The sequence below is a fragment of the Scheffersomyces xylosifermentans genome (assembly GCF_036884685.1).
Source record: "Scheffersomyces xylosifermentans strain CBS 12540 chromosome Unknown RJT20scaffold_6, whole genome shotgun sequence".
Lineage (NCBI taxonomy): Eukaryota > Fungi > Ascomycota > Pichiomycetes > Serinales > Debaryomycetaceae > Scheffersomyces > Scheffersomyces xylosifermentans.
Genome location: NW_027042944.1, coordinates 1,114,280 through 1,136,859, shown reverse-complemented (window position 1 = coordinate 1,136,859; position 22,580 = coordinate 1,114,280). Strand labels below are relative to the sequence as shown.

General features: G+C 41.4%; 8 protein-coding genes across 8 annotated transcripts; 3 read left to right on the top strand and 5 right to left on the bottom strand. All coding sequences in view use genetic code 12, as the record gives it.

The window, feature by feature from the left end:
• Nucleotides 1-234: 234 nt before the first annotated feature.
• RJT20DRAFT_129864 (uncharacterized protein) lies at nucleotides 235-1,302 on the bottom strand. Its single transcript, XM_064917607.1, has one exon. The coding sequence runs from the start codon at nucleotides 1,106-1,108 to the stop codon at nucleotides 431-433; it is 678 nt and encodes a 225-aa protein (XP_064773235.1). The 5' UTR covers nucleotides 1,109-1,302; the 3' UTR covers nucleotides 235-430.
• A 1,861-nt stretch (nucleotides 1,303-3,163) lies between these two features.
• RJT20DRAFT_109761 (cyclin-dependent serine/threonine protein kinase) lies at nucleotides 3,164-5,440 on the top strand (the record flags this gene model as incomplete). The annotated part of the gene is made up of 3 exons (XM_064915755.1): nucleotides 3,164-3,515; nucleotides 3,891-3,971; nucleotides 4,074-5,440. The coding sequence occupies 3 exons, from the start codon at nucleotides 3,164-3,166 to the stop codon at nucleotides 5,375-5,377; spliced, it is 1,737 nt and encodes a 578-aa protein (XP_064773234.1). The 3' UTR covers nucleotides 5,378-5,440.
• A 161-nt stretch (nucleotides 5,441-5,601) lies between these two features.
• Nucleotides 5,602-6,909, top strand: RJT20DRAFT_136307 (uncharacterized protein; the record flags this gene model as incomplete). Its single annotated transcript, XM_064918468.1, has 1 exon — nucleotides 5,602-6,909. One exon carries the CDS (start codon nucleotides 5,602-5,604, stop codon nucleotides 6,907-6,909), a length of 1,308 nt encoding a protein of 435 aa, XP_064773233.1.
• A 2,545-nt stretch (nucleotides 6,910-9,454) lies between these two features.
• On the top strand, nucleotides 9,455-10,783 carry GPA2 (guanine nucleotide-binding protein subunit alpha; the record flags this gene model as incomplete). Its single annotated transcript, XM_064921687.1, has 1 exon — nucleotides 9,455-10,783. One exon carries the CDS (start codon nucleotides 9,455-9,457, stop codon nucleotides 10,781-10,783), a length of 1,329 nt encoding a protein of 442 aa, XP_064773232.1.
• A 165-nt stretch (nucleotides 10,784-10,948) lies between these two features.
• Nucleotides 10,949-14,658, bottom strand: RJT20DRAFT_55006 (uncharacterized protein). Its single transcript, XM_064920636.1, has 3 exons — nucleotides 14,594-14,658; nucleotides 14,414-14,458; nucleotides 10,949-13,692 (listed from the first exon to the last, which is right to left on the bottom strand). The coding sequence occupies exons 1-3, from the start codon at nucleotides 14,595-14,597 to the stop codon at nucleotides 11,114-11,116; spliced, it is 2,628 nt and encodes an 875-aa protein (XP_064773231.1). The 5' UTR covers nucleotides 14,598-14,658; the 3' UTR covers nucleotides 10,949-11,113.
• A 692-nt stretch (nucleotides 14,659-15,350) lies between these two features.
• LAP41 (metalloaminopeptidase) lies at nucleotides 15,351-17,569 on the bottom strand. Its single transcript, XM_064917606.1, has one exon. The coding sequence runs from the start codon at nucleotides 17,165-17,167 to the stop codon at nucleotides 15,566-15,568; it is 1,602 nt and encodes a 533-aa protein (XP_064773230.1). The 5' UTR covers nucleotides 17,168-17,569; the 3' UTR covers nucleotides 15,351-15,565.
• A 1,230-nt stretch (nucleotides 17,570-18,799) lies between these two features.
• On the bottom strand, nucleotides 18,800-20,561 carry RJT20DRAFT_129854 (deoxyhypusine synthase). The gene has a single exon (XM_064917605.1). It carries the CDS (start codon nucleotides 20,427-20,429, stop codon nucleotides 19,287-19,289), a length of 1,143 nt encoding a protein of 380 aa, XP_064773229.1. The 5' UTR covers nucleotides 20,430-20,561; the 3' UTR covers nucleotides 18,800-19,286.
• Nucleotides 20,562-20,787: 226 nt separating this feature from the next.
• On the bottom strand, nucleotides 20,788-21,655 carry RJT20DRAFT_129852 (uncharacterized protein). Its single transcript, XM_064917604.1, has one exon. It carries the CDS (start codon nucleotides 21,614-21,616, stop codon nucleotides 21,188-21,190), a length of 429 nt encoding a protein of 142 aa, XP_064773228.1. The 5' UTR covers nucleotides 21,617-21,655; the 3' UTR covers nucleotides 20,788-21,187.
• Nucleotides 21,656-22,580: the final 925 nt, after the last annotated feature.

Here is a 22,580-nt window from a genome sequence, read left to right as displayed (position 1 = left end):
TTGCAGTGGTTGTAGGGTCGTCGTGGTAGTAGTAGTAGTAGTAGTAGTAGTAGTAGTAATGGCAAGCTCTTTTCAGATAGGAGTGGTAAAATTATGGTAATCCGCATTTCTTGTCACCACAATGTAGCTTTCTCTAAACTCACCTTCAAATGTTTAAGCTGTACTCTTTGCTGCTATGTTATATTAATTTAGCACCAGGTTTTTGCTTACAGAGAATCATTTTCCATATCAACTCTTCAACATTCTTATTATTATATATTATATGATAGAAATAAGACACAGGGTATATGTTCCATTTGTAAATTTGCAACCATAAAAACCCGAAACTCTAGCAAAATTATATATACCACAATTAACCTCTACAACACACTGGATATTCATATTCATTCATATCATTAGAACTATACTCTGGTATAGATATCCGTCATATCTAAGTATAAGTTTTGGCTAGCTGGGTCAATTCCCATCCTCCTACAATTTTCACAATTGGCGCCTTCTCGGGATTATACTCTTCCTGGGCCAATCTAACAGCAACTCTACCTAATTCTTCACCGTATATAGCATAGGTGAGATGTGAAAGGAAAGTGCGATGGGTCAATGTCACGGTCGACGTAAACAATTCTACCAATGCACCTCTCGATGCACCATCTCTTTCTCCAATTAAGGCACCAGGACGCAAGATTATCGTCCTTTCAAATTTCAAGTCAATTATGTCCTTTTCTAACCTTCCCTTGGTTTTGAAGTACAAGAAATGGGACTTTTCATTTGCTCCGGTTGAAGAGACCAAAACACAGGTTTTCACCCCAGCATCTTTGGCTGCCTTGGCACATGCATAGTTGACTCCATAATCAATCTCCACGAATTTATCAGCAGAACCAGAAGCTCTCCGTGTTGTGCCAAAGGCAGAGAAATACACAGTGGAATCCAAGGTAGAAATTACCGATGGCCACATTGTTGAATCTGGCTCTATTTTTGCATCCAAATTAGAAGCCGTCAATTCAGGCTTTCTTCGACTCAAGGTGACAACTTTATCGTAGGCACGGGATGAATATTCTAGGATTTGCTTTCCTACCAAGCCTGTTGAGCCTAGTACGAATGCAGAAGTCATTCCTTGAATGCAAATGGAGGTTCAATTGAGGCAGTACTGAACTTTCTACAATGTATTCGTATATCAATTCCAAAAAGGAAACTAAAGCTAATTAACTATAAAATTGCCTGGGGTAGCGTAATTTATTTTGGAGAGCAAATTGACTTCTCCAAGTTTATACCCCAATATATTATTTCAATGGGCTAACTCATGGGTGGCAAAAAGACTCCTTAAATAAATATTTGAATATGAATAATACGAACCTCCACACTTCAATATCATGTCATTTCCAGATCCTATGGTTCTGGATACAGTGCATGCTATTTTGGGTGCGAGATACGATGAAGCTCTCTCCACATTGTATCGTGCGTACTTCCAAGTGTGGAAGGAAATGGGTAACGTAAAATAAGGTAAAGTGACATAACATAACATAACGTAACATAACTAAGATAACATGAAAAAAAAAAATAGAGACTACTACATGAAACCCTTTGTTGTATCGAATAAGCTCGAAAAAAAAACTTGCTGCTATAGTAAAGGGCCTACGAATTGTACCCGATCGCTCATCATCATCATTTTTGCTGTGCTCCTTATTAGAAAGCCGCTTCGTCCCCCTTCATCTCACTCCACTCCCATAGTGCCAAATCTCCATCCCATCCATACATTACCCAAGAGTAAACATATGCCAACGAAAGTGGCCACACTAAGAAACACTAAATACGACATTACTAACATCTTCCTTAACTATGGAAATGTCGGCCTCTTATTAACCCCAGTTACCCGGACACCTACACGGTTTCATGATTTTTGTAATTTTCCTCGTCCTTAATTTCTGGTGTTACAACCACTATATTCTTCAAACAGCAAGCTGGATTTGGTTATGTTGTATGTAGAGAAGATGTCGATCAATCTTGCAAACGGCTAGATACGATGCCGGAGAAAATTTGACAATAAAAAGCCGGATCCATTAGTAGAGGTTCGTCCTGAAACACCCAATACATGGCGTACTTTAAGTGTAACCAGAGTATTTTTGAAATAGCCAGGAACGGCATTTTTGGATAAAGAACTCATAACAAAAAGCGGTTTCAGAGAGACAATAAAAGGGGAAAAACGAGATCCAGTATGATTCAAGGTATAAGAATGCGCCAAAGCCATTATATACAGATGATATGCTCTTAGGGGAGCAGATATATGTAGAAAACAACAGGTTTTAGGTCTATTCTTGAGGTGCCAACCTCTTCACAGCTGCAAATCAGCAAATGATTCATGAATCCACGGAGTACAGCGACAAGCTGCTCCTATATATCACCGGATATCATCAAACAGAAAGCGTTGTTGCAGCTCGCTTCCTTTAAAATGACCAGTAGCCAAAAGCACTGGGGTCATTATCAAATTCACAAGTTCTACAAAAATCCCATGTTGCTTTTAATTACAACTACGGATTTTGCATTGGCTCCAACAATGTTCGACTCAATGGTAGAGCAATCACTACAACCATTCAAAAGGATTCCTTCTGCTAGGTACTGCCTGCCGTTCTGCGTATGACCTCGTTTTTGCGTTCTACGTCTGGCCCTACGCTCTCATTCTCTTCTTGTAAGCATTTCTAACCTTCAGGTCTCCAACGAGGACCTGTCAGGCCGTCGCTGCCTGCCACTAGAGTACGTTTACCATGTTAACCAGTTAACTAAATCAAGACAGGTTCCCTTGACAGCTGACAAGACTTGGCGGGGCAAGGTCCGGGTAACCCTCGCATTTTTTCTATGAGACGAACGAAAAATCTCAAAGCAACGGGAAAGCCATGGTTAAGAGAAGAAACTGAATTAGTGTAAGCTTGTTTAGAGCAAGAATTTGTTGTTTGGAGAGGGAAGAACAACCGAAGTGTAATTTAATTGTGCTGAAGTTTGCGACTACCACTTTTTCCGGTAATTTTCACGTCAATTCAGCCATTTTAGCTGAGATATACCCTTAGTCTAGCACTAGTTTGAACCTTTAAAATCGTTGGTTATTGGTAGTTGATAGAAGAAATTCGACAGACGACAGAGATTTATACCCAAGAAGCATTAAAACATATACATAATGTCTGATAGGTATAGGCCTCCGCCTCCACCACCTAAAAAATCGAATCGGGACTATCAAAAGCTGTCAGGGTCAGGACTAGCCGCGGCACTGAGTTCAGGTCCTTATAGATCTTCTTTTGGAGGCGATCCGTATAAGCCTTCTGGGAGAAGGCGCCCAGATGTATATAGACCAAGAAACGATACCTACACTCCAGGCCAATCAGGAAGCCGTCCTGATTATAGAGATTCTGAATATAGAGGCGATGAAGACGGCGGTGCATCCATAGGGTCTAAGAGAAGTTTCGTAGGAACTCCATCAGGACCAAGGGGAAACCGAAAAAAGAATAAAAAAGCACCCGACGGAGAAAGAAGTCTAGAGGAGAGAGAAAGAGACAGAGCAAGAGGATACGAGGAATATGAAAAAGGCGGAGATGGCTACGACCATGGCCAAGATGGAAATATACATAGTAATGAACCAAGAGAACCCAAGGAATCACGAGAGCACAACGAAGCGAGAGACCTTAAGGAAGACATAGAAAATAGAGCACCTCGAGGGCCCCGTGGACCTCGAGATGACAGACCAGGCAGAGGAGGTCATGAACTGAGAAGAGGAGACAGAAATGACCGTGAAGGCAGGGGTGGAAGAGGTGGTTTCAAAGAAGAGAGAGGTGCAAGAAGAGGAGGCAGGGGTGATAGTAGAGGAGGTAGAGGTGATAGTAGAGGAGGAAGAGGCGATATTAGAGGAGGAAGAGGAGACTTCAGAGGTGGAAGAGCTGGCAGAGGAGACCTCAGGGGCGGTAGAGGTGGAAGAGGTGACCTCAGGGGTGGTAGAGGCGGTAGAGGAGACCTAAGAGGTGGTAGGGGAGGTATTGGAAGCGATAGAGGAGGAAGAGAACCCAGTTTCAGGAATCAGAAATTTCAAAATGGAGGACCTAATTCCAATAGTAGTAAAATCCCACATGCTTCCTCAGGCACACCTAACAATGAACTGCTCACCAGAAATCAATTGTACGCCATACAAGTAATCAGGTCATCTAGAATATACCAAAGAGTCCAACAGGTTGGAGAGGGGACTTACGGTAGGGTCTATAAGGCAAAGAACACCATAACAGGGGAGTACGTTGCCCTTAAGAAACTTCGTCTTGAATCGGAGAGGGAGGGTTTTCCAATTACAGCTATGCGTGAAATAAAGCTTTTGCAATCTTTTGATCATGAAAACATCGTGGGTTTGTTGGAGATGATGGTAGAACACAATCAGATATATATGATCTTTGATTATTTGGACCACGACTTGACAGGATTATTGACACATCCAGATTTGGTGTTAGAGGAGTCACATCGAAAATATATTTTCAAACAACTCATGGAGGGATTGAATTATTTGCACAAAAAACGTGTGATACACAGAGATATCAAGGGATCAAACATTCTCTTAAATAGTACTGGTGGATTGAAAATTGCCGACTTCGGTCTAGCAAGAACTATGAAAATAGTAAATGACGGCGAGAGTCCTGACTATACCAATAGAGTTATCACAATATGGTATCGACCTCCAGAATTGCTTCTAGGTGCAACAGATTATGGAAGAGAAGTTGATATCTGGGGTGTGGGTTGCCTCTTGATAGAGTTATATTCTAAAGTTGCCGCTTTCCAAGGCTTTGATGAGGTTGGCCAGTTGTGCAAGATTTACAACGTAATGGGCACTCCAACTTTAGAGGAGTGGCCAAATATTCAGAATTTACCTTGGTTCGAGATGTTAAAGCCAAAAGTGAACACCGCCTCAAAGTTTGAAGAGAAGTATAAGAGTATCATGTCTCCTGACAGTTATGATTTAGCATTAAAGTTACTCGCATTAAACCCTAGTGAAAGGCTTAGTGCTGAGGAAGCGTTAGAGCACGATTACTTCAAAAATGAACCGCAACCGGAGCCATTGATGTTCTTGAAGGATGTCGAAGGTGAATGGCACGAATTCGAAACAAAGCAAAGGAGAAGGCAAGAGCGTAAGCGGTTACACGATGAAGCAAGAGCTAACAAATCAACAGCACCTCGCACGCAAGAGCAAGTTGGCACTGACCAGATTGACAGAGTTACTACCATAACTAAATCTGTTCTGGAAGTTACAGCCGACGATGGGGCAGACACGTTACCTGGTAGTACAACTAGCATAGCCCCACCGTCTCTAACTTCGGTGCCCAAATCCGTACCTGAATCTGAAGCTACACAAGATATCTAAGTGAGCTGTATATAGAATGGAGTCAAGTATGTGTATTAATAAACATCTGCATTATTTATGAGATTCGAGAACTGTCCTGTAACGCGAGAAAAATTTAGGAGAAGTTAGATACAACATTAACCGCTTTCACTAAAAATGCCATAAGGCAAGAGCCCAATATAGAAATGGTATTATATCGAGTGGGTCAGGCTACTTTAGCCCTTCTAGCAACTGCTAGTGCCATAATGAATTATGGCACTGATACAAAAGTTCCAAGAACACCAACTATTTCAGAATTAGGAGCAAATGCAATTTTGCACCCAAAAATCATTCCCGACCATTATCACATAGTAACCAAAAATGATACAACTAGAATTCTCCATGGTAATAGGACTCAGATAGACTCGATGCCCGTCACTAGTAAAGATTTTGGGTGTTCTCTAGCCAACATGTATGGTGGTGGATTCAATGCTGAGTTTGTGAAGTGTATGAGAAAGGTCGAAGCTACAAACGCCATGTACTCCATTTGTATTCCATTCTTCGATACCACAGACATCGAATGTAATTTCATACACCAGGTGATTATGGAATGTAGTCATATCGCCCATGATGATACTTTACTTCAATTTGCATATATTATGGCATGTTCCCTTTACCCGCTTGATGGGAAACAACGTGATAGAGCAATAACAGAGAAAGGAAATGTGTCACCAACGGTTCCAAAAACGTCAGGGGAGAATATACTGGTCAGTACAGGAGGTGGACCCCCTATTTTTTGTTCATTTGCAGAGAAGTATTCAACAGGTCAAAGCAACGAATTTGTAGAGTGTCTTATTCGTGTTGAAAACTTGAATTCAAAGTATAGCCAATGCAACTGGTACTACGGAGAGGATGCAAAAGCTGAATGCAGTTTTCTTCAGCAAGTTTCCCAGAATTGTGGGCAAAAAGATCATAATTCTTCTAGCCACAATTCCGATATCATACGAGCCTGTGGACCACATTCGGGAATTCATTATCAAGATAAAGATCCAAGGCTTCAACCACAAAAAAGAGATAGATCATTACAAAAGCTTGGTGTACCTCAGTATGGCCAAGACGCTGCCAAGACCATTGACTTCGAAAGTTTTTATGACAAGAAAGAGCCCAATGCCATGACAGTTAACTGTGGTCTCGTCAATGTGCTCAAGAGTAAGGTTAGTACGGAAGACCAGTTCATGACGAAGTACATTTCCGCGGTGGTTTTGACGGACTCTATGCAAACTCATACTACAGAAATGGAAGTCATCCAAGTTGTCACTAGTGTTGCAGAGGCCGGTGGCCGCAATAGCAAAAGGCATGTCAGAGCCGATTTGAAATACGGCTTGAGGGGCTTGCCCGTCAAGGATGCAAAACATTCCAATTCCAGTCGTTGGCAAGGTACAGACGAGATGATTAAAGGTCCTCCCGCCCAGGAGAGGTTTTTCGTTTACATCAACCGAGCGGTAATTTTCGGCGATTGTGTGCTCTTGATTTTCATAATAGGAGCCGCCTACCTAGAGGTTCAAGGGGTGTAAGGGAAGAGACCAATGGGGAGAAAGATTGACATCTACGAAGATAAAATCGAACAGACGAGAACTACGGATGATGCCAATTCCCATTGGGAGGGGTCCATTGCAGCAATTCCATTTGGGGCTGCGACACCTCAGTGGATCAGGATTGCTGAGATGTTTTGCTATTAGCGGGCTTCACTATGTGATGGGGGACATCTAGTAATACAGAAATGTATGTATGTTCTATCTAAATGCTAGATAGTGCAGCATTGAGAATATTTTATCGTTCTATATAAGTAGTTAAGCAACACCCTACAACAATGTCCTTACAACTTTCATTTAGACACCGTCATTTCCAGCTTGTATCCAGCCTGTTGTACGGCCAGCTCGCTATCTCTCTCCCTTTCTCTCACTACACGCCTCTCCTAACACCTGTGGTGCCCCTCTCGCTGTCTGCAGGCGGGACGAAACGCCGAAAAACCGCACCATAAAATTTCCATCTCTCAATAATATTAAATAATACTACGAATGCAATACAAAAAATATTCATCATTGGGATAATATTTATGGGAGCACCAATACGATAGCATAGGGGACTCAAGATCAGGTGTCGTTGTCGACTGGCAATTGAGCGATTGAGTAACTAGCCGTAACTAACAAGGAACGAGATAGCAAGGAGCAATTACGAAATAATGCTGCTATAATAACAGGCAGTGTTCATTTTCATTGGGAACAGCAATCTGTGTCTCTCTGTAACATTCCAGGATTTTTTTCCGTTCCGATATCGCCGTAGTACAGAACTTTTTTTTTTCTTCACAGTAAGACACTTGGAATAGCGAGACAGCAAAAGAAGAGGGTGATGAAAGCACAAGAATAGGAGGTCCAAGAAGGTGACAAGTAGGTGATATTATTCGTAGTTTTGTAGTTTTTGTAGAGTGATTATAGAATGTAGTGTAGACACAAGATGTTGGCGCAATTGTTTGATATTGCTACTTGGGTAAAGATAACTATGTCCATCCCACAAGAAATATTATCTGAATCATCATTGTGTTGTCTCTTGTAGTGGTTAATATTTTATAATTATTAGTGGCTAGAAATTACCACTGGCATTAGTGAGTCTATTCGGATTAGAACTATCTCTCCATTGCATTCCCGTTTCCTGGCCGTAGTAATGCTTCTTGTAGGGGGTTGGGGGATAGTAATACGATCGCACTGGAAAATCCGTTCTAAGAGACCAAGAAAGACAATGGAGAGAGGTATATATATACGTATACGTAAATATGAATTAATACATGTATATGTGAATAATACATTTAATACATATAATACAATATAATACATGTATATATGAATATTTATATATGTATGGATATATTTATATTGAGATTTTTCGTATTATCGTATTATTCTTTTCATCTATTAAGCTATTATACTATTCTAGTGATTATAAATTTCTAAATTATATTTATAGATATTTATATCTCTCTATAGATCTTGGTTTATATTCAGTTTCTTTATTACGTTATTTGTTCACTTTATACTGATAATAGCTTTGATAGTATTATAAATATTCAATAGTATTCCCATTGGTGCCGTGCATTTTGCTGTGCTATTAAATATCCTAATACTGTGATATATATATCAGCTGCTATTATATATCTTAGCTGCTACACTATACATCCTAGCTATTATTGATCCTATTTGTTACTACACCCGTTATACCACACCAGCTTATTATTATAGCTATTATTATAGCTATTACTATAACTATTTTTATAGCTACTATTATAACTACTATTATAACTACTATTATAGCTATTACTCACATTCCACTACCCAACACCATACCCTTCCTTCCCTATTTCCCTATATACTACACCATATATTTACTGGCATTTTCACGGGATTCAAGTCAGTAGATTAAAATTTTATTATTGTTATATTGTTATATTATTATTATTCCTATTTTAATTATAACACTATACTCTATCGTCACTAACATCCACCGTATCCTGGACACCATTAGCACCATCAACTCACCATTAGTACCATTAGTACCATCTACTCACCATTAGCACTACGCACCACCCACCCCACGACTCCAGTCTTACACACTCTTCGTATCACACCGTCTTCCCAGTCTTCCCAGATTCGTTAGATTGTCACTGTAGCTCGATTGTTCCGAGGTGACGTCTTACATATCCATAATAACTGCCAGGTGAAGTCTTACAGAACAGGGTTTCTACGCTAATCTGATACTATCCAAAGGTTTCAAGCCAGTCCAACGAGCTTCGCCGTGCCATCGTTTGGTACCATCTGAACCGTCGTCGTCATCATCATCACGCCTCTTTCGCCCATACACCTTCATCCCATAAGCTTATTGTTCATTGTCGGTGAATCGTGGCTCGTTATAAACGCATCGTCTCCGTTCCAACAACATCAGTTTCCCCCTTTCCAAAATACTCCAATCCCCAGGTCACAAGTAGCTCCACCTAATAACACCACCCCTTTAATCGCTACTACATTCCATTATTTATTCCCTTCCTGTAACTTCTTTCACATCAACACCATGGGTTCGTGCACTTCAAAGGATCCAGCCCCAAGCCAACCCTCTGCCGGCAACACTCAAGCACGCCGTGAAGGCCAGAGACAGGCACTCAATAGTGGCTCCACCGGCGCTACAACAACCCTGCAAAACAACAATTCCACGGATTCGTCCAATGACGTGGAGAAACCTCCTCCCACGTCGTCGTCTAACGCCGTTGAAGCGGCCACACAATCAGATCCAAACAAGGAAAGCAAGGTGTTATTGCTTGGTTCGGGAGAAAGTGGTAAGTCCACCATCGTAAAACAAATGAAAATATTGCATCAGAACGGTTATACCAAGGAAGAGCTCTATGAGTTCAAACCATTCGTGTACAAGAACATCTTGGATTGTATCAAAAACATCATTAATGCAATCATTGACCTTCAACCTTCGTTAATCAACAAAGAGGGTCAGCTCACCATCACAGAAAACGGAACAACCGAACAGATTAATTCCACCGAAGACGATATCCCCGAAACTGCTGATACTGCCGTACATGAGTTCAAGGGAGAAACCTATAGAAAACACATCCTTAACTACGATGACTTGAATGAAGTCTTGGACTATGAGTTCTCAATTGACTCCGAGGAGGTTTTCAACCCAGAGATAGCAAAGAAGATTAAACAGATATACAACACTCCCGAAGTGAAGAACTTCATTAAGCACCAGCAAGCAAACTTCTACTTGATTGACTCAACACTGTACTTCTTGTCGGATATCGACAGAATAACCAACCCCAAATATGTTCCTTCGGTAAATGATATCTTGCGTACTCGTAAAAAGACATCTGGTATCTTTGATTTTAAGTTCCAAATGAGCGGAGGTTTGAACATACATATGTACGACGTTGGTGGACAAAGATCTGAAAGAAAGAAGTGGATCCATTGCTTTGACAATGTGACGTTGATCATCTTCTGTGTTGCTTTATCTGAATATGATCAAGTTTTGCTTGAAGAGAACTCGCAGAACCGTTTGGAAGAATCGTTAGCTCTTTTTGACTCTGTTGTCAATTCCAGATGGTTTGCCAGAACCTCCATCGTCTTATTCTTGAACAAGATCGATGTTTTTGCTGACAAGTTAGCCTACTCTCCTTTGGAGAAACAATTCCCAGACTACACTGGAGGAAACAACATCAACAAAGCCGCAAAGTACATCTTGTGGAGATTCACTCAGGTGAACAGATCCGGCTTGAATATATATCCCCACGTCACCCAGGCCACGGACACATCCAACATCCAGTTGGTGATGGCCGCCGTCAAGGAAACAATCTTAGAGAACTCTTTAAGAGATACAGGTATCTTACAAACTTGAGCGAGCTCGGCGAAGTGGCGTCTCGAATATTTATTAGTTGACATTGTGTTACACGTTGACCATTAACATTAAAATAACTTATAATGTGTTTATATTATCTATTATGTATTTATCTAGGAGAGCAATGGAGCTGTATTTCCTAACCAACGTTTCGTTGTAGCTGTTGGTGTTTTCTCAATGGCTGTCCATTGAACATTTTGAACTATGCTCTTATATTATTCTGAATTTTTTACCCTCAATAGCTAATCTAATCCTACACTTAACATCATCATACATATCTATACAATAAAGGAAAGGTCATAAGCAGGGCACGTTGGAACACTTTCTTTCTCATGAATCGACTTTTGCTTCCTCGGAAGGCTTGCTTCTAACATAATGAAGATTAAAATTTCCTCTAACCGCACCTCTACCTCTACCAGTTCCTGTTCCTCTTGGACCTCTTGACGATGAACCACCTCTACTTCCTCTGCCTCTACCTCTACCTCTTCCTCTTCCTCTAAATGAGCCTGTAGACTTTCCGTCATCTTGCTCCGAGCCTTCTGCAACTTGTTCTCTCGTATTGTCGGACTCTGGCGTTGCTGGAACAGAATTGGGCGACACTGTTGGTACGTCTACTGACTTTGATTCTTCCTTGGGAATAACAGTGTCAGAAGTCGATTGTGTGTCCTTTGTAGGAGATATTTTACGAGGAGAACGTGGAGGTCTGTCTTCTCTCACTCTAGTTTCCTTTGGCGTCGGTGCCGTTGTATTTCCATTGGTCCCTGTGTTGTCATCATGAGCCAATTTGGGAGTTTCCGAGAAATTTTCTTCTGTAACTGCTTCAGATCTGTTGGAATTGTTAAACACCTTGCTCACATTCTTTACTGGTGATTTTGATCTGAACCGTTCGTAAGTGGCATTGGGTTGACGAGGTTGGCGCGATCTACGGTTGTTACCAGGTGCGATTTCGTCAGGATTAGCTGGAGATATTCTACTTGTATCACTCTTTGCATCGCCACCTTGACCATTCAGATAGCCGTTGCTACCTAAACTATTGAAGCGTCTGCTACTGTGGAAACTACCTCCACGGTCACTACGATCACCACGGTAAGCTCCAAAGCTTTCTCTGGTACGCTTCTCCTTGGGAACATATGGTTTCTTGACTAGTTCGTTTAAATGTTTCTTAAAGTCTGGACGGTCGTCGTCTTGCTCTCTTTCTCTCTCTCTTTCTCTTAAAATAGCCTGTGTTTGAGCGGAAGGCTGTTGTTTTGGTATAGTGGCGGCTGGCACCACCTTAGCCTCATCTTTCTCTTCTGGTCTTACGGTAGAGTTTCCCTCCTGCTTCTTATTGAGAACCTCTTCTTTGGCAGTTTTGATTGCTTCAGTCTCGTCTCTTATCTCCAAATTTTGCACTCGAGGGACAATATCATCATTTGTCCTTTGTTTTACCTCTTCTTGGCGTATGTATTCGCTTTCCTTCACAGTCAAATCGACCTTTGGTAACACAGGGCTAGAAGTGGTGACCTTCTTTTTCAAAATGACTGGTTTTACCACAGCGGGTTTAGGAGACTGCTTGGCCCTGTGAGGAGTATTTCTTCCTCCTGAAGTGATACCCGGGAGGTGATCATCATTAGGATCACTAAGCATTTCAGCTAGAGACTTTCCACCCGCACCGTTGGATGGATATGCAGAAGTTGGAACTGGTGCTGGTGTGTACTTTGGTGTACTATCAGTGGTTGAAGTGGTAACTTTGGTTGTCGTAGCTTTAACGACAGTGGGGACCAGGGGTATTGAAGCAATCACTGCTGCCAGTTTCGCTGGCGTATCTGTTGTGGGTTCAGGTATAGCAGAATTTTCCGCGGCATGAAAATTAGAAACATTGTTAATTTCAGGCGTTATAGAAGGTCTTTTTAATATTGAAACTGACGATCTTCTACTCTCTGTAGAAAGTCTTCTAGTTGAGTTGATTGAGGTTCTTCTGAGTCGAGGAGAGCCGCTTTCGTGGAATTGTTTGATGGTATTCTCCACATCTATGGCTTCACCATCAGGTCCTAAAGTTTGAACGGTTGTCTTATTTAGATTGATAAGCTTCTTCTCGATCTCTTGTTGCTTGGAGAGTACGTCCACCGGTTTAGCCGCACCAAATGGATTAGACTTTGGCTTATGGGGCTGTGATGCACTGTTTGAGGGTCGAGAAGCTGCTGGGGGAGTCTTGCGATCTTCTCCTAATGCGGGAAGGTGTCTTAGAGGGTTTAATGGTTGATGAGTTTTCACTGGTGATCTAGTAAAAGCGTTGGGTCTAGCACCAGGGTGCACATGCGTATCTCCCTGTAATCTTGAGTGTGGGTGGAAATCCTCCATTTTGTCTAGAAGAGCCATATAGTGTGGATGAGCGTGTTGTTCTTGTTGTTGATTCTTTCCTGCCACAAAATCCTCTTGGATTTGTTGTATCTCATCAAAGTGCTCTTGGTTGAACTGAATACAGTGTTGGAAGTCACCGAAGTCTGCTGGTTCAACTACCACTTTCCTGTTTCCTTTGTAGTACAAGTCGTGCCATTTCAAGACTTTTTGAAAGTCCAGATTAGAAGACAATTCCACAAAGGCCACTTTCTTAATCACATGGGTGTCCAAAATGTTTGACAGTGGATCTGCTACAATTTTGAACTTCACGAAATTTGTGTATCTGCTCTGGAAAAGATCATCGATGAAAGAGTCGCTGGCAGTTACTGGTAAATTAAGTAATTTAACAATGTATGGAGGGCCATTGTCAAAGGATCCTCCTCCGCCTCTTTGACCGTAGCCGTGATTGGAATAACCTCCTCCATATGAGTCGCCTCCACTAGAATACGAGCCATAATGTGGATGACGTTCTATTGGGACTGAAATCGATGCCATATCGATGTCGTCGTCTGCCCAGGAGCCTCCATACGCTAGAATAAATGTTAGTAATTTTGCTTAGGAATGTAGGTAGTTTTCGAGAAGGGAAGCCATTTCTTGGTAATGTATAGCTGTGAAGAGCATTATGATTGAAGATTCGATAAGAGTCTAGTGTGAATTTTCCTTAAGAATAGGAATTATGTTCGAGCATCAACAAAGAGAGTTCCCGAGATCTCAATTGCGTTGTGCTTTCAGACTGTTCAAAGTACTTGAAGCGGTGAATCTGGCGCGTTCATTGTCATTGAATACCATCACTTTAATTGTTTTCATGTTCAATGAGATTGGCTCTTTTCTTGCGATTATTTTTATTTCATTCATATTTTCCTTGATTTTATGCTTTCTTTGCTAATAATTTGATCCCGCTTCAAAGCGTTTCCTTCAAGGAACATCACAGTCTCCAAGAATATCTATTTTCTGGCTTGTTGATCTGGTTGTTCACTCTCGAAAACAATCACACAGAAGAAAACGCCTGATATTCAGCAATTCTATGAATATTTCATCTTATATTATCCATTTCTTTCATTTATCCACTTCTTTCCTTTCTATTATCTCCTTATTTATGTGGAATGATGATACTTCTTCCTACATCATTAACCTCATATCATCATCACGGTTAACAATCATTCAATTGTGGATCTCACAGCGTTTCCACTTCCAAGTTAACAACTCATCCAATTTCTATCTTCCCGTGTATCTCCGACATCTCATACGTACATTCATCGTTGAAGAACTCCTGCAAGGTCATCTTCTTTGGTGGAGCTACATTGTGTTAGTATTGATTGTTATACATCATCATTTACAGCGGTGGAGGACAGTCAATAGAGTCCGATCCCAGTCGATTCTGAGCCCAAATTCGCCGCTGAAAAGACGATTCCCCTGTTTTTCCATACTTACCCATGGTCAACCGTTTCTTGAAAGATTCAAATTGCGCTTGTTGTGTGTAAATTGATGGACTACAGATATTGGCTGATTGCTTAACTGTTCCTCAAATTCAGAGACGACTCTTTTGTTTGGAGACGTCACGTGATGCGCTCAGTTGTAAGTAATCCCACTAAGGAAATATGAGTCCGTTGAGGAGAGGTGTTGAGGTGGGTGGGATGGGGGGATGTGCAGTCTGAGGTGGGGCTGTTGTATTTGTATGGTGGGAGGGTGGTGAGAGGTGGGAGGTGATGGGAGGTGGGAGGTGATGGGAGGTGGTTGTGGATAGGCAAGAGGAGGTTGTTGTTGATGTGATGGTGGTGGTAATGCAGAGGAATACGTCCATTCAGGAGAAAGCTAGTGAAAGTATAGATGGTGTCCCTACGGAGCTCCCTTCTTTCTATAATGCTGACCCGTATGCTGCCTGTGTATAATGCTCTCTAAAGTGGTTCGAGTAGAAGAGGGGTGGAAAGAGAGGGAAATTTCTATATGGTAGCGCTGTGTGAATTAATAGTATATATTTGTGTATGGTAGCGCTGTATAACCTCATGGGAATGGAGAATAAATAGACCGTATGTAGTGGGAAATGAAATCAATTGATAGTGGATATTATGTAGTTGACGTTGAAGTTGACGTTGATGATGTGGTGGTGGTTCCCTATGGGTTGCAGTGATTTTTGCAACGAGGTATCTGCTATTAATGGTCATATATATTCATCTTCTTCTGACCTGTTAACTACATCTCTATGTTATATTCTTATTCATAAAAGTTAATATCTCTTCTATATTTTTATTTCATAGCTACTAATTAATATGACTGTCAGCATTTGTAATATGATAGCCTCTTAAAATGAGCTACAGTATCATTTCTCTCTCTCTCTCTCCATGAATTCACTCTTCTCTCCTCATAGAACTGTTTATTTTAAATGATAAAGCAATACATGCACATCTACAAATCAGTGTAGTTATCGTATGTCTTTCTCCAGTTGGCAAAGAATCCAGCAAAGAACTTCACTCCCAATCCAATGTCCTTGGTACCAACAGTGGCTCTGATGGAGTGCATGGAAAGTTGTGGGATACCCAAGTCGATGGTTCTAGCACCGGTTTGCAAAGAAATTGAAGGTCCGATGGTGCCTCCAGATCTCGAATCGTTTCTAATCTGGAAGTATTGAATTGGATCCTTGTTGATCCTGGCCAATTCCTCTACGAGCGCCAAACCAGTGGAGTCCGTAGCCATGTGTCCGTTGGGGTCCAAGGCAATCGTAATACCAGAGTTTGGAACAGGCTTGTGGTGTTCCAAGTATACACTGCTGAAGTTAGGGTTGAGCAAGTGGTTGACATCAGCAGACAAGATAATGGTGTTTGAGTATGTCAATCTGATTTGCTCTTGCACATCGTAAGACTCAGGGTTGAAGTAAGAAGTGGAGAGTACTCTGCTGACCACCAGCTCTATCAATCCACCCTTAATACCTTGTCTAGTAGCCGATCCAATTTCCTCATTGTCAAACAAACCAACCAAGGAGAAGGCGTCTGACTTGACAAGATCATCCTCATCTGCTTCAAGCAAAGCGTAAATGGCTGCAAAAGAACAGACTCTATCGTCGATTCTGGGTGCAAAAACAAACTCCTTGTTCAAACCACCCTTAGTACCTTTTTGGATGTCATACAATTGCAAGTCCCATTGAACAATATCGGATAACTTTACGCCAGCTGCTTTGGAGATGTATCTCAAGAAGTTCAAGGAGTGCTTACCGTACAATGGAGCACTCTTTTCCTCCTCGGTTGGCTCGGCAGCTTCCTCGGTTGAAAAACCAATAACTGGAACTGCTTGGGTCTCCTTGTTGAAAGGACCAACTGCTGGAGTACCAAAGTGTGGCGCCAAGGTTGGAATATGGGCAATTGGGTTAGGAGTTGAGTCAACAAGCTTCTGGCTGACTTTGCCAGTCTTTGGATCCTTAACCAACAATCTTCCACCGACACCCAAGTCTCTGTCCCACCAGACATCTCCCAAGGTACCAGCATAAGGAGCGACTCCTAAGAGTTCGTAACCTTCAACCTTCTCCTTGGTGGAGTTTGGCTTCAAGATGACAGTCAATGCATCGATATGGGAACCAATAATACCAACACCCTTTTCTGGAGTCCAATCCTTGCCAACAATGAAAGCGGCAAGAGATGAGTTTCTCACCGTGAAGTACTTACCAGGAGTAAGACTGTCCCAGGAATCCTTTTCGGAGACGTATTTGAATCCCTTGGCAGTTAACTTCTTAGAGAAGTAGTCGATAACGTGGTAGATGGTTGGAGACGCATAAGTGAACTCGATATACTCATCGGCGTGAGTGTTGAAGTACTTGTCTGAGTACTTGGAGGAAGATTCTGGGGAAGCGTTGGTAGAAGCTGACGACGAAGGAGTTGAGCCAGAAGATGAAGATAAGATGGAAGAAGAGGAAGCAGCGGCGGTGTCGTCTTGTCTATTCTTCAAGACGCTGGCGATGGCGTTGATGATATCGTGGATTTCCTTCTCGGAAGAAACTGGGGAAGTTGATGACGACATGGTTGATGGAACTAATTGAGCTATGAGAGTAGTAGGAATAGCAAATTGGTGATACTGATTCTGTAAATTGCTTGAATGGGCGACGTGAATGACGTATAACTATCACGATAAGGATATCAGGTAATTGAAATGTCAAACGATACTTTTGGGGTAATGCTGTGGAGGCAATGCTTTTGAAGAACAAATAGAGCTAGGGGAACTATTAGAGCTATTGAAGGTATTGGAACTGATAGAACTATTGGAGCTAGTAGAACTAATAGAGCTATTATATATCTGCTATCTAATTGCTCTGTAGATAAGAAAACCGATAGAAGACGGAGAAGTTACTATATATATATATATATATATATATATATATATGTGCTAACAAGTATATATGACAATAAGATACGCCAATATAATATATATATAAAATACTATAATATATATATATCCAATTAAGAAAAAGAAGTACTAACAATTGCTAATTCCAATCCCAACTCTCACCATCTTCCCTCTCCAGATCCATCTGACTAACCAATGCCGGAACGGTCCACCAAGGCTTGACTGTGGAGGCGAGAGCCAGCCAGCCAGCAGCCATAGTAAATGTTGCCAGAAGGGGAATGGAGTCGCACCGATTGGGAAGTGAAGTTAGTGAGGGAGGGAAGTGGGTGAGGGAGTGAGAGAGAGAGTGAGTAGAGTGAGTCAGTCAATGGAGTAAGTAGAGGAGTAGTCAATGGAGCAAGTAGAGGAGTAGTCAATGGAGTAAGTACAGTGAGTGTACTCAATTGAGTAACTAGAGTCAGTGTAGTCAATAGAATGAATTGCTGATACCATGGCACAGACAACAGAGAGCGTGAGTAGAGAAAAATGAACTGGTGTTTACTATGGCCACTGTGATTCTTAGTTGAGGCTACGGCTTCCCAGCTTTCCAGACCAATCAATAATCAGTACTGTAGATTCATACTTAAAATGGACTGAGACGAGGTAATCAACTCATTGTTTGTCTAACAAAAGAAAGACGGAAACAAACACGGTAATCAAGTACAGTGGGGGACTGTGACAATGGCATACCGATAAGAAGGCTGCGATTTGCACCCGAAGTAACGAAACGAACCATCATTACAGTGGAAGCACCTCACTAACACTAATTCACTTAGTGAGAACGGGAACGGAATCAGTAACCAGCGACTGTGTAGCTTGCTTAACCGATTAGGGCAGGAGAGAGAATACGACCACCACGGAATGACATGACAGAAAGACGACTCCGCTTATCGGGCCTGTGGTATGTGTGGTATGAGGTCATTTTCATAAGAACAATAGATATCAGATAGAGCCGTGGCATGGAGTGGGTCTGAGAGGCAAGAATAGAACAGGAAAGAAAGTCTACGATGTACGACAACGCAGGTGGGTAGTCAGTACTTGTCCAAAATGGCAAATGTTGGGTAACTACAGTACAAAGAAATGGTTCTAATAACGAAGTCTTCCCAGCTATGACACATCAACTAACTGGTAATTGTTCTTTACCCCTACCATTGAAACCTTTGAATCTTTTTTTGCATCCTAGTTTAAAGGATGCTTGCTTCTGCTGGAATTAAATCGTTTTAGATGGAATCAGATTGTATAAACGAATACTTCGGGAGGAGCCATATTGCCTGTGTATTCCTTTGTGACTTGGTAAATGTGTGATTATATATATATATATATATATATGTATGTATATATGACTTTGTTCTTATGTATGCCCTCTATCCTAACCCTTCCTTGGACACTGCTGGTTGCAATCGGCTGGGCTGACCACTAAACCGGTATGGTAGCGCTGATTAGTTGGTGAATTTACTTCCTATACTAAGATATGTTTTGAAGTATATCCACTTTTTTTACATTTGAACGTGGTTTACCACTTAGAATTTGTCATAAAAGAGACTTCTTCCTTTTTGCCTTGAAATTCATTCAAGGTAAGACAAAAAATGGTGCAAATTGTCATCCCTCCACTTCTACTCCCCATTTAGCTGCAAATTCTCAATGATTGCAAAAAGGATATACGAACCCTCCCTACAATACCCAGTATCCAATCTATGCATTTAAGGATGTCAAAAGTTAATGACACTCCTTCCATTATATACAATAGCCCCCCTATCTAATTTGTCTTTGGCTTCTCTGCTGCAAAAGTGGCGGCAACAATCAATGGGAATACCACACTGACGTCAGCATACACCTTGACAGACTTGGCCTCAGCCTTGATCTTACCCCAACTCACTGCTTCGTCGGGTCTAGCACCAGCATCGGAACCGTCGAACTCTTGTCCCGTGTTGATGTAAACAGCGTAATCAGCACCGTTTCTCATCAAACAGGCATTACAGATGTGATGCTTGATCAAACCTCCACCCAAGATAATCATACCAGCATGAGAAGCAGCCATAGACATGGAGTTGATCTTTCTGATATCAGCTACAATGTCCAACCTCAAGTGCTGTGGAGAGGCCTTGAAAGTGTGGAAGAACAACATGTCACCGATGGAACCATCGGTAAGAGCTGGGCAGAAAATAGGAATCTTGTTCTTGTGTGCCCAGTATAAGACAGAAGTTTCATCATTGATCTCCTTACCAAATCTGTCAATCAACTTAGATGGTGTCCATACAGCGGCAGAATCAGCGTTCATTCCCTCCGAACCTAACTCCTTCATGGCCTCTTCTTGCTCTTCTAAACATTTGTCCAAGACAGGAACGATCCATTCCTCGAATTTACAGTAGTTGTCGTTAGGTACCAAAAGATTTCCAATTCTATTCATACCTTGGTCTCTTAATCCCTTACCTGGCAAACTGAATTCTCCCATGTAGGTAGGAGCCAAGCATTTGATCAAATCTTCCTCAATACCACCAGCAGATGCTACAATAGCGCTAACCATCTTGTGCTGCACTAAAAATCTTAAAGTGTCTCTTAAACCAGAAGAGATTAAGTTCGAAGTGAATCCCATAAAAATTGTACTCTTTTGGTATCCCTCGTCATCAAATTCTCCAGTTCTTTCGTGCTCTGGCAACTCGTCCTTATGCTTACCTCTCCATGCTCTCATGCTGTTAATGATATCACAAGCTTGGGACACAGACGAGGCCTGGAAACCCATGGTTTTCATGGAGTTGATTAAGTCCACAGCTCTCATGTTAAATGCAGAGTCCTTAGAATAGTCAATACCCTTGACTTCTTCGAAGTCTTCTGGCACTGGAGCCGATTTCATTAACACGGCATCGGATGCTAATTCTGGCAATTTTCCACTTGCACTCATTTTGCAGTATAAATGTTTTAGCTTTGCTACTTTTTTAAAAAATTATACTACACTAACTATATCACGCTACAAACGAGATCCCAATTAGTTATACTATACCTTAATAAGACACTACTTTACTGCAATTATAAAGAACTCTTATCACTTATAAAAAACCATTAAACAGAAATGGTTCCAGCTGAAAATTTTTGTCACTGCATATACCGAAAAGTTTTGAGCCGCATGCAACTACTATAAGGAGAATGGAGGTGGTTTAATGGTTAGAGTAGTAGATGAGGTAGTTAGAGGAGATAAGGCGAGTGGGTAGATGGTGATTCTTGATCTCGAATGGTGTAGATGATTCAGAATTGGGGAAACTGTGCAAAAAATCGGGTCTTCTACTCGGTCAATGGGCCGTTTCTGTGTGAAAATAGATGTATTCTACTAAGCTAAAATATACAAAATGTAACTTGAAAACCAAAACCCTGTGAAATGTAATGGTAAAAATCAAATTATGAGACTCGTCTTGGGCTTTGTTAAGACCCTGAGATTCGTTAAATAGGCATGCTGCTTCTGGAGGGTATTTTTACTTCAGAAATAGCCATGAGATGCAAGAAAGAAGACTGATACGTCATTTACCACGGCATTGAAATGCCAAAAATCAAATTGAATTTAATCCTTTGAATATTGAATGTCCTTTCAATAACATGGGCGATAATGTGCTATTTCTACGATTTTATTGTCCGATTTCGTGGTTTCAGTGATCCAAGGGCTTAGACTTAGACTCTTTCCTTGACTTCTGGAACCCAAGGAACAAACTTAGGCTTGGCGGTGTTGTAGGTCACGTAAGCACCGGTAGTGTTGGTCAAGTTAGGCTTGTGCTTCTCTGGAAGTGGGTAAGCTCTAACGGTCTTTTCGTCACCCTTTAAGTTAGGAGGTATGGTATTGGTACCATATCCTAACCAGTAATGCCAGCCTGGCTCGACCTTGGAGATATCAATTTGAGTCCATCTGTCGTTGTATTCAACCCATCTTGTTCTTAAGTGAATTTCTTCGATGTTGTCTGTCTCGTAGTACTTGTTACCATAATCGTCCTCACCGACCAACCAACCAGACTTGGTATCGTTGTGGGTCTGGATTTGCCAAGCGGCTCTCTTTATTCCGGACTTGTAGATGTTCTTAAGCGTACGAACAATCGAGGTAGACATCTTCTTATTGTTTTTCTTTGGCTATAGATCCTATCTTCTCTCTGTTCTATGGTATTAACCGCTGTCTTTGCTGTTCTCGAATTCTTATTATTTTTACGAGTTGGTGATTGGGTGGGAGAGAGGTCACGTGAAAATCGAGAAATGGTAGAGAGTCCATGGGGTTTATGTGCAGTGTGGGTGAAGATGTGTAACCAAATATGTGCACGTGACTTGTGGTGAGTTATGGTGGGTGCAAAATGGGTGGTGTTGAGAGTCTTGGGTGGTGCTTTATTGGTCTTGAAGAAGATAATGTAGCAGTGGTTTTTGGATGGTCTGTGGGTGGTCTTTAGATAAAGGTTTTAGTGGTCTTTGGATGATGTTTTAATGGTCTGCTGCATTGTACATTTGTCTTTTCAGATGTTGTGGGCAATAGCTTTCTTCAAGTTGGATGTTCAAGGTTGAAGGTTGGAAGAAGTGCTTATGGACTGTGACAACGTAGAGATGAAATTGTTTCTTTGATATATGATCCAAGTCAAGTTCGAAACTTGTCCTTCCTTTCTATCTTCCTATCTTTTTCTATCTACTACACCATTGACATTCCAATTGCATCTTCGTATATTTCATAGGAGGTACAAATGAAAAAAAAAGTTTTGTTTTTAGGATTTTTCTGATAAATGAATGATAAAAAAGTCTATATAATTTAAAGGTGCCCGTGTAATGGCCGGGTGGCCATGTGTAGCTAATATGCAGCCAAAGAACCAAAACGGGTAGATTCACAAAAAACCAGGAATTGAAACAAAAACAGCGGTGGTTGAATGGAAGCTACCGTGGCACCAGCAAAGCCATAGTATTTAGACAATGGTGCATCTGTTTGGAATGGCACCACCGTTACCTGTGTTGAAGGATTGGTTGTCCTTGTTTCCAGCGGATTGAGTCTTGGTTTGAGTAGAAGAAGTAGTTTGAGCCGCCATTGTGTTGTGTGTGT